The sequence below is a fragment of the Cebus imitator genome, unplaced genomic scaffold (genome assembly GCF_001604975.1).
Source record: "Cebus imitator isolate Cc_AM_T3 unplaced genomic scaffold, Cebus_imitator-1.0 Scaffold61, whole genome shotgun sequence".
Lineage (NCBI taxonomy): Eukaryota > Metazoa > Chordata > Mammalia > Primates > Cebidae > Cebus > Cebus imitator.
The window spans coordinates 5,276,527-5,286,947 of record NW_016107376.1 but is presented as its reverse complement, the minus strand read 5'-3'; the positions used below and the strand labels follow the sequence as shown (position 1 = coordinate 5,286,947).

Sequence of the window (10,421 nt, the reverse complement as noted above, 5' to 3'; positions counted from 1 at the left end):
AGTGCAGGTGGGATGAGGGGGATGCACAGTGCAGGTGGGATGAGGGGTGATGGTGATTACACATGAATTTATGATAGGCTTCCAAGCAGCACTGACATTTACAGGTGGTACCCCAAGTCTTGGCTTCTAGACAGCTTCAAGACATTGAAATAAAACTCGATAGATTATCAGTCACCGATATATATAGAGGTGAACAAGAGTTCCAAGAGTTTTTCTGTTAATAGATATCCAAGGAATCTCTCAAACACCAAATTCCAGTTAAGATGGCTTCAGGAGAACATGGCTTGAGTCTCCTTCTAACCAAGGAAGCTGAAACTAATTTAATGAAATGATCCCAGGTATTAGAAAAGACTGTGCCAAGAAAAGGGGAAGGATGGGCCTAGAGCCTAGACAAGGAGAGCAAATGAAAGGTTATTTAGTTATTTGCAGCATGAGTTCTGCACAGCCTACAGAAGTTGTGTCTGACTTGTTGACCTGAGTTTCCCATGTTGCTGGGAGGGTTATTGTTAGAGTGGAAATGAAGCAGATGTTTAGCCTCACTGAGCTCCAGTTTCCCTGTCAGGTAGAACAGCAGGAGGTGAGTTCAGAGAGGTACTTTGTATTGGATCTGTAGACACTGTAAGGACTTGATTTTTACCCTGAGGGAAATAGGGAGACTTTGAAGGGTTTTGAGCAGAGGAGTGAGTGGGATTATCAGGAACTAATATTGCAAGAGGACTAGCAGGATCAAATGAGCTAAGCCATGTAAAGGTAAGGCACTCAGCACCATGCGTTGTCTATTAATAGTGCTCAATGGTGGTACTTGTAATTGCCACAGCTCAGTGATGCTATCAAAGTAGCCCCTCTTTGCCAAAACTGATTCAGGAAGATACAGAAAATCTGAATAGACCTATAACTGGTAAGGAGATTGGATCTATAACCAAACACTGTACGACAATAACAACAGAAAGCCTTGGACTATCTGGTTTCACTGATGAATTCTACCAAACATGTAAAGAATCTTTCTCAAACTCTTCCAAAGAACTGAAGAGGAGGGAACACTTCCTAATTCATTCTATGAAGCCAGCACTAACCTGATACCAAAGGTAGACAAAGATACTACAAGAAAAGAAAACTACAAAACAATATCCCTGATTTAAAAAAAAAAAATTTTTTTTGAGATGGAGTCTCCCGTCGCCCAGGCTGGAGTGCGGTGGCATGATCTCAGCTCACTGCAACCTCTGCCTCTCAGAGTCAAGTGATTCTCCTGCCTCAGCCTCCTGAATAGCTGGGATTACAGGCCCTCTTCTATGCCCAGCTAATTTTTGTATTTTTAGTAGAGACAGCATTTCACCATGCTGGCCAGGCTGGTCTCAAACTCCTGACCTCATGTGATCCACTGACCTCAGTCTTCCAAAGTGCTGGAATTACAGGCATGAGCCATGGCACCCAGCCCCTGATGAATATTAATAGAAAGATCCTCAACAAAATACTAGCAAACAGAAGTTTGCAGCATATTAAAAAGATTACACCATGACTAAGTGGGATTTGTTCCTGGAATGCAATGATGGTTCAACATAGAAAAATCAATCAGTGTAACATACCACATTAACAGAATGAAGGAAAGAAAACACATGTGATCATCTCAATTGATGCAAAAACATTTACAAAATTCAACACCCTTTCATAATAAAAAAAATACTCAAAAAGTTAGCAATAGAAGGAAACTACCTCAACACAATAAAGTTCATATAAGAAAAACCCACCACTAGCCTCATATTTAATAGTGAAAGACTGAAAGCTTTTAAACTAAAATTAGGAACAAAACAAGGATGCTTACTTTGCCATTTCTATTCAATGTAGTATTGTGTTTCCACCAGAGTAATTAAGCAAGAAAAAGAAACAGGTGGGGGCAGTGTCTCACACCTGTAATCCCAGCATTTTGGGAGGCCAAGGGGAGAGGATCACCTGAGGTTGGGAGTTTGAGACCAATCTGATCAACACGGAGAAACCCCGTCTCTACTAAAAATACAAAATTAGCGAGGCATGGTGGTGCATGCCCATAATCCCAGCTACTCAGGAGGCTGAGACAAGAGAATCAGTTAAACCCAGGAGGTGGAGATTGTGGTGAGCCAAGATCGTGCCATTGCACTTTAGCCTGGGCAACAAGAGTGAGGCTCTGTCTCAAAAAAGAAAGAGAGAGAGAGAGAGAGAGAAAGAGAGAGAGAAAGAGGCATCCAAATTGGAAATGAAGAAATAAAATTATCTGTTTGTTGATGACATGATCTTGTATATAGAAAATAAAAAATATAGAGAGCTAATAAATAAATTTAGCAAAACTGTAGGATAAAGACCCTTGCACAAAAATCAGTTGCATTTCTATACACTAACAATGAATACTCTGAAAAGGAAATTAAACAATGTCATTTACAGTAGCATCAAAAAGAATAAAGTATTTAGGAATTAGCTTAACCTAGGAGGAAAAAGAAGTGTACATTGAAAACTACAAAATGTTCCTGAAAGAAATTAAAGAAGACATAAATATAATAAATGGAAAGATATCCTATGTTCATGGATTAGATATAAGATGTCAATACGGTTCAAAGATATCTATATATTTAATGCAACCCCTATCAAAATCACAATAATGTTTTTTGCAAAAATAGAAAAATTCATCCTAAAATTTGTATAGAATCTCAAAAGACCCCAAATGATCAAAACAATCCTGAAATGGGAGAACAACATTGGAAGTCTCACACTTTGAGATTTCAGATTTCACTACAAAACTGCAGTAATCAAAACAATGTGATACTGGCACAGACATATAGACCAATGGAACAGAATAAAAGCTCAGAAATAAACCCTCACATTTATATGGTCAAATGATTTCAACAAGGTGCCAAGACCATTCAATGGGGAAAAGACAGTGTTTTCAACAAATGGTGCTGAGAAATTTGCAAAAGAATGATGGTTGAACTACAATGTGAATATGGTTAATGCCACAGAATTATATGCTTTAAAATAGTTATGATGGTAAAATTTATATTATGTCTATTTTATCACAATAAAATGAATCACTCTTTTTCCTCTGAGTCCATGCTTTCCAACAAAATTTTGCCTATCATTTCTTTTAGCTTGTGATTTTCCAATGGGGAGAATACCTGACTCAGTCAGCCCAACCCTGCCCATTAGTGCTCAAAGCTTACGACTAAATGGGCATTCTGACTTACACATCAGGCTCATCTTCCTGCTGTCCCTATTAGGTTTATTACAATGGCCTTGATGCTCTAACCTTCCTGACTCTAATCCATCCTACACCTACCCACGGCTTTGCCCTGCTAAATGAACAGTAACTACAGATGTTGTCCCCACTGTGTGTTATCGGTCCTATTCTAATGCATCTGCTTGCCTTGAGCCCCTGCGTCCCATGTGTCACTAAAACGGAAAAATAAAATCAACTTGACCCTCCCATATCCAGCAACATAGGGTATCTCTATTCTCTAGAGAAAGCTGACTGACAAAACCATGTTAGAGACAGCAATGCTGACGCTCAGACTCCAGAAATCAGCAACTACTGGAGCCTGTGAATCTCCATCCAGGCCACTGCTGGGGTGCTAGGATGGCTTGCTTACCACTTCTCTGCCTAGATGCTAAACCAAACTGCTCCAAAAATCAATGCAGTTGTCAACTCCAAGATGAGTCCTGTTTCCCTTTGCTTTTGTACAAGCGTATTTTTCTTTTCTTTTTTTTTTTGAGGCAGAGTCTTGTACTATCACCAGGGACTGGAGTGCAATGGTGCGATCTCAGCTCACTGCAACCTCCACCTCCTGGGTTCAAGCGATTCTCCTGCCTCAGCCTCCAGAGTAGCTGGGATCACAGTCACCCGCCACCATGCCCAGCTAATTTTTTTGTATTTTTAGTAGAGACAGGGTTTCACCACATTGGCCAGGCTGGTCTCGAACTCCTGACCTCATGATTCATCTGCCTCGGCCTCCCAAAGTGCTGGGATTACAGGTGTGAGCTACCACACCCGGCCACAATTGACTTTTTATTTAAAAACCCAGAAATAATTTCCCAAACCACAATTACTATCTCTTCCTATGTGAGGTCGGCTACTCCCAGTTCAAGTACAAACTATATGGAACTTACAACTGCTATGGGAAGACATTCTCAAACTACCAAAATACTCTGAAACTTTTAGTTGCTTAGTGTATGAACTCTCCCTTTCTCACCTTGCCTACATCATCAGAAGAGAAAAGAGCGAAACACCACTATTCAACTAGACAGGGTGCAACGTTTAGTTGGATGCGCAATTAGAACAGAATAAGGTTGAGGCCCTTATATTCTAATCTCCCCTGTCTTCTTCCCAACGCTAAGCATGGAGCCCCTTCCTGTGTTTGTATACCGTCCAGTGCTGATAAGCCCTCTCATACTGTACTGATTCTGCCTGTTTACCCAACTGGACTTCCCACTTGAACGTCAGCAACCCCAGAGACTGAGTCACTGTCGGCAGTGTTTCCCCAGGACTAATGCCAACCTCACAGTGAGCAACAGCACAAAAATTTTGGCTAAAAAAGTAAACAGCAGTATTGCTGAATTTCATTGAGTCTAAAATTCCACCAGTGATAGACACGTCAACTACAAGACCACTAGGAAGGGAAAAAGTTATCATTAAAAGGTACCAGCGGCTGGGTGTGGTGGCTCAGGCTTGTAATCCCAGCACTCTAGGAGGCCGAGGAGGGTGGATCACGAGGTCAGGAGTTCAAGACCAGCCTGGCCAACACAGTGAAACCCTGTCTCTACTAAAAATACAAAAATTAGCTAGGCGTGTTGGCACGCGGCTGTAATTCCAGCGACTCAGGAGGCTGAGGCAGGAGAATCGCTTGAACCTGGGAGGTGGAGTTTGCAGTGAGTTGAGACTACACCACTGCACTCCAGCCTGGGCAACAGAGCTAGACTCCATCTATTAAAAAAAAAAAGATATTAGCAATTATAAGACACATTCCCATTTCAGGGTTGTTATCACTTTGGTTTCAGGTTTGGAACAGGAAAGAGATGAATACAAAAAAGTTGAAGACTAATGGATCCTACTTCTTCAGTGCGGACACGTGCACTGATAATTACACCAAACAAAAATGTTTCCTATTTGTTTAGCTTGCTTAGCTTCATTACGTCAAGCTTTTTCTCTTGAGCCAGATATTGTTTCAAATATAAATGAGCCACCCTCCTGTCTGAACATCAGGTGGTTAAAGATGGATTGAAGGACTTGTCCCCATTTCCTACCTATCATTATGTCTGAGGCTGAAATAAAAAAAGCAAAAAGTATTTTTTGTGGCCTCTACCAAGGCAGCTTAAATAATGAGGATCAGAGCATCCAAAAGGGAAATATTTTTGCTGCCAGGCAAGATTGTAACAAAAGCATCTCATTCATCATCTGCTAAGAGAAAACAAGCTACTGCAAAATCACTTGGTAATGAAAAATCCGGGCAGTTCTAAGCCACTTTTAATCAGATCTCAAAGCAATCCCCCACACTGTCAGCAACAAAGCTTTGTCACTAGCAGCATGCAAAATGGACAGGATCCCCTTCTGTGGCATTATCCAGCATGAAGCTATGGTAGAAAAGCGAAGCGTTAAGCAAATGAATAAAAACTAATCATTTTTGAATATAATTAAGAGGAGTTAGTTATTGAATACAAAAGTAAAGTTGGAATAAATTTGAGTATTTGATAGTACCACGGGGAAATTATACTTAACAATAATTTATTGTATATTTCAAAATAGCTAGAAGAGAGGAATTGTAATGTTCCCAGCACAAAGAAAAGGTAAGTGTTTGAGCCAGTGGATACCCTGATTTGATTGCACATTCGTACATGTATCAAAATATCACATGTACCCAAAAAAATGTACAACTGTGGTATATCAATTAAAAATAACAACAAATAAAAATAAATTAAAAACAAATAGGCCAGGTGTAGTGGCTCACACCTGTAATCCCAGCACTTTGGGAGGCTGAGGAGGGTGGATCACCAAGTCAAGAGAGCAAGATCAGCCTGGTTAACATGGTGAAACTCCGTCTCTTCTAAAAATACAAAAATTAGTCGGGTGTGGTCGCAACGCACCTATAGTCCCAGCTACTTGGGAGGATGAGGCAGGAGAATCGCTTGAACACGGGAGGCAGAGGCCGCAGTGAGCCGAGCTGGCACCACTGCACTCCAGCCTGGGTGACAAAGCAAGACTCCGTCTTGAAAAAATAAATAAATAAAAACAAATAATTATATAGGCATCTACATATAAATATATGGAAGTAATTCATTTATTCTTGTAGAGATGAGGTTTTGTTATGTTGCCCAGACTGGTCTCAAACTTCTGGCCTCAAGTGATCTTCCCGCCTTGGGTTTCCAAAGCCCTGGGTGACAGGCATGAGCCACCATGCCTAGCCAATATGTATGACATTTAAATGTGATTGCATATCAAGTGAGATCACATATGAATATTTGATCTTAAGTCCTCAAACACTACACAATTAATTAGCAGTAGAAGCACATTATAATTCAGAGGACGGACTTTGGAGTCAAACAGAACTGGGTTCCAGTCCTGTCTCTGTCACATCCTCTCTTTGTGGCCTTGGGCAAATGTCTTACCCTCTCTGAGCACTAATGTTCTCCTCTGTAAAATGGGCATCATAAGAATATGCACCTCACTGTCACCAGGGTTGGCTGAGATACTCCGCGTAAAGCATTTAGAAGAATGGCTAGTGGACTGCAAGTGCTCTGCACAGCTTAGCTCTTGAACTAGAATAGATGCCCATTTGCCCACAGCGCACCTTCTTCCTGCACTTCCTGGCACTTGATTTCTGTGTTTGCCTTCCATCACTCCCTGTCTGCTCTCACTCCCTCCCTGCCTGGTTTGGACCTCACAGTCAAATGCTGCGTGTGCTGCCTCACGGAGTCTCCCCCACCTTAACTTCCTGTTCTTCCTGTCTGGATTATTACAATGCTCTGCTCCAGCCTTCCCAATTCTAATCGATCCTACACCTGCCCATGGCTTTGCCCTGCTAAGTGAATGGTAACGACACATGTTGTCCCCACTGTGTGTTGTTGGTTCTGTTCTAATGCATCTGCTTGCCTTGAGCCCCTGCATCCCCTGTGTCACTAAAACAGATAAAATCAAATTGACCTTGCCGTATCCAGCAACATAGGGTGTCTCCATTCCCTCGGAGAAAGCTAACTGACAAAACTGTGTTTAGAGACAGGAATGCTGAGGCTCAGAACCCAAAAATCAGAAACCACCAGAGCCTGTGAATCTTCATCCAGGCCACTGTTGGAGGAGGCCAGGATGGCTTGGTTACCACTTCCCTGCCTAGTTGCTAAACAAACCTGTTCCAAAAATCAATGCAGTTGTCAATTCCAAGATGGCTCCTGTTTCCCGTCACTTTTGTACAACTGAATTTTTTTCTTTTTTTGAGGTGGAGTCTCATACTGTCGCCCGGGCTGGAGTGCAGTGGCGCTGTGCTCCCAGCTGTAATGCATCCTACCTGTAGACAACCCATGGCTTTGCTCCTGCCAAGTGAACACTAAACTTGGTTGTGGCCCTACTTTGTGTTATTGGTTCTGTTTGAATTCACATGCTTGTCTTGAGCCCCTGAGTCCCACATGCAACTAAAACAAAGATAAAATCAGAGTAACCCTTTGTTCTTGCTGCTGTCTAAAGTAATATAGGGTGGTTCTGCATGGCTGGAATCTCTGCTCAACAGAAAGTCTTCCAGCTCATTAAAACTGTACATCATTAGTTCCATGAATAGCCAACAAATATAAACTTGGCCATGAATTCTAATCAGCTACCTACAGTACTACCGAAAATATCTTAATCTGGATGCTGCTACACACTGAAAATTTTGGGTTTTGTTCGTTTGTTTTGGGTTTTGATTTAGCGTTGCTAGATAAAAACAATGTAGTTATTGCTCTAACAGAGGATTTGGTAAAACTCTCTGTCCAATTTCAGAATGCGGGCAGCAGGGCCGAGCTTTAATCATGTCATATAAACCTGCAGGGTGTCAAATGAAACTATTTTTAAAATGATGTTTTAACCCTATCTTTGCTGCTTGGCTGTGTTCATTGCTAATGAGGCTTCTTAGACTCAGTTAAGTAAGTCAGGCCAATAATTTGTTAAATGGATGTGAAAAAATTATTTTAAAAATCAGAATACTTTAGTAATGGATCCCCAGAGAATTCTCAATTTTTTAAGTCTGGTCCCAAGCTACTTGGCTAGGAAATGACCAAAAGTGCTCAAGAGATGTCTTTGGAGTGTACCCTTTAGAAAACCTTCCCTCTACACTAAGTCTCCAAATCGGGATTACCAGGAACTTTGAAATAATTGTGCAGCTCAATCTAATCAGAATATTCAACAATTAAAATTCACTGATGCCAAAAACGAAAAGAAAATAAGTAAATAACTCTTAAGAGCAGTGACACCATTTTTTCTCAAATAACCTTCTCCTCCTGCCTTCAATGCTCCGAAGATTATCACAAAAACATCCACATTATGAATAGCTTTATAGGTCAGTTTCCCTCCATACCACTAGGCACACACTGATGATCATTTCCAAATTTCCCCAGACTGTTTTGATAGCATGTGATTCATTTTAAGTAGAGGCAGCTTTGTGAATTCCCTAGCCAAACTTTTTAGACTATGGATTTTCATATAAATAAATTTACAGAGCAGTTGGGGGAAATACAAAAAGGAAAATAATGTTTTTGTAAACTATCTTACTCCTAACATTTTACTGATTGAGCCATTGCTGGCTCCAAGGCACCCAAGCCGGTTAATTCAAGGTCATTTCAGCCATGGGTCCAGTGCTTGTTATCATTGCCTCATCCACATCTCTTTTTTTTTTTTTTTTTTTTTTTGGAGACAGAGTCTAGCTCTGTCGCCAGGCTTGAGTGCAATGGCGAGATCATGGCTCATTGCAACCTCCACCTTCCGAGTTCACGCGATTCTCTTGCCTCAGGCTCCTGAGTAAGGGAATTACAGGCGCTCACCACCAGACTCAGCTAATTTTTGTGTTTTTAGTAGAGACGGGGTTTCACCATGTTAGTCAGGCTGGTCTCGAACTCCTGACCTCATGATCCGCTCGCCTCGGCCTCCCAAAGTGCTAGGATTACAGGCGTGAGCCACCGCCTCATCCACATCTTTTGAGAACACTCTGAGAATCTATGACTTTAACACACTTCGTCTCTCTAGTGAGAGTACCCCCAATGCCTTATTCAGTAAGAAAGTTAAACGAGTTTGCAGAAGCATTCGCCAAACGTTCCCAAAGCTCCTCCAGCTCCACTCCTTCTGTAATCGCGCAGCGAACACTCACTCACCTTGGGCGAGTCAATAATTGATGGTCTGGGGATGGAAGCCTGAAACGCCACTGCTTCACAGTCCGCCCCTTCATCCAGGGACCCGGGCACATCCTCGGGCGTCGCTGCAGGCTGGACAGCAGTGTGGAGACTTGGATTCCGATTCGCACTGCCATTTCTCTCTGCATGAGTGCCCGAATCTTGCCTTTTCTCTGGAGCTCCTTCTGCGCTTGGGTGACTTGGCTGTCTGCCTGCTTTGGCCACCGGCTGCGCACAGACGGTGGGATGAGTATCAGCTACGCCGGACTGATTGAAGGACGCACTCTCCCTGGTGTTCCCAAAACAAGTGAGCAGAGCTGAGCATGGAAACGGACGCATGCTTCTAGAGGGAGACTTCAGTCTTTTGGTGAGTCTTGCTTTCCACGTGGACATGACTTGCCGTGAAACATTGCAAAGTTCAAACGGGGCAAGGAAAGTTTCCAGAGGTCCACATCACCTCCACTTCCCTTATAGGAACTCCTTTCGTGTCCGAAAAGAACTTGCGAGTGGTTGCTGCTAAATAGAAGTTGAGATGGCAAAGCCACCTTCCCTGAGGGTCACTTAGCAGCTGAGCCCCGTTTGAAAGCGTCCATCCTGGGCAATTTCGCGCTCTTCCTTTTCTGATGCTGTCAGTGGCTAAAGAAAGCTGTTGGGGAGGCATGTGAGTGGCTCGGGTTACAGACCCTAGGCAGAGCAGACGCTTCAGGGTAGGGTAGTGCCAAGTCAATGGACAACTGCTTCAGGTTACCTAGGAGGCATAAAGATAATGTAGCCTGATAGCATCTGCATTATAGCGTCAGCCTGTGTATCAATAACATCATAACAGTAGCAAAACCTTCTTTGGTTACCCCCCTTCAAATATTTATTCCCCCAAACAAAACAAAAACGACCGAGTTGTCCATCACACATGCAGACCCCTAGAGGGGCCACGACCCTAGCAGTTGTTTCATAATTAAATTAGGAGGTATACTCAGTCTTTCACCTGGAGAGATCCATGTTTGGGGTGTCATGTGTTTTCTGAATCTTTCTGGATTTTGGGGGGATCTTTCTGGAATCTT

General features: G+C 42.4%; 1 protein-coding gene across 1 annotated transcript in view; it reads right to left on the bottom strand.

Annotated features, from left to right (window-relative positions):
* FAM107B (family with sequence similarity 107 member B) overlaps positions 1 to 9,756 on the bottom strand; it is a 245,333-nt gene extending 235,577 nt beyond the window's left edge. The window contains exon 1 of the mRNA XM_037739016.1: positions 9,346 to 9,756. Within this exon, the coding sequence (XP_037594944.1) occupies positions 9,346 to 9,756 (411 nt within the window). The remainder of the gene's footprint in view (positions 1 to 9,345) is intronic.
* Positions 9,757 to 10,421: the final 665 nt, after the last annotated feature.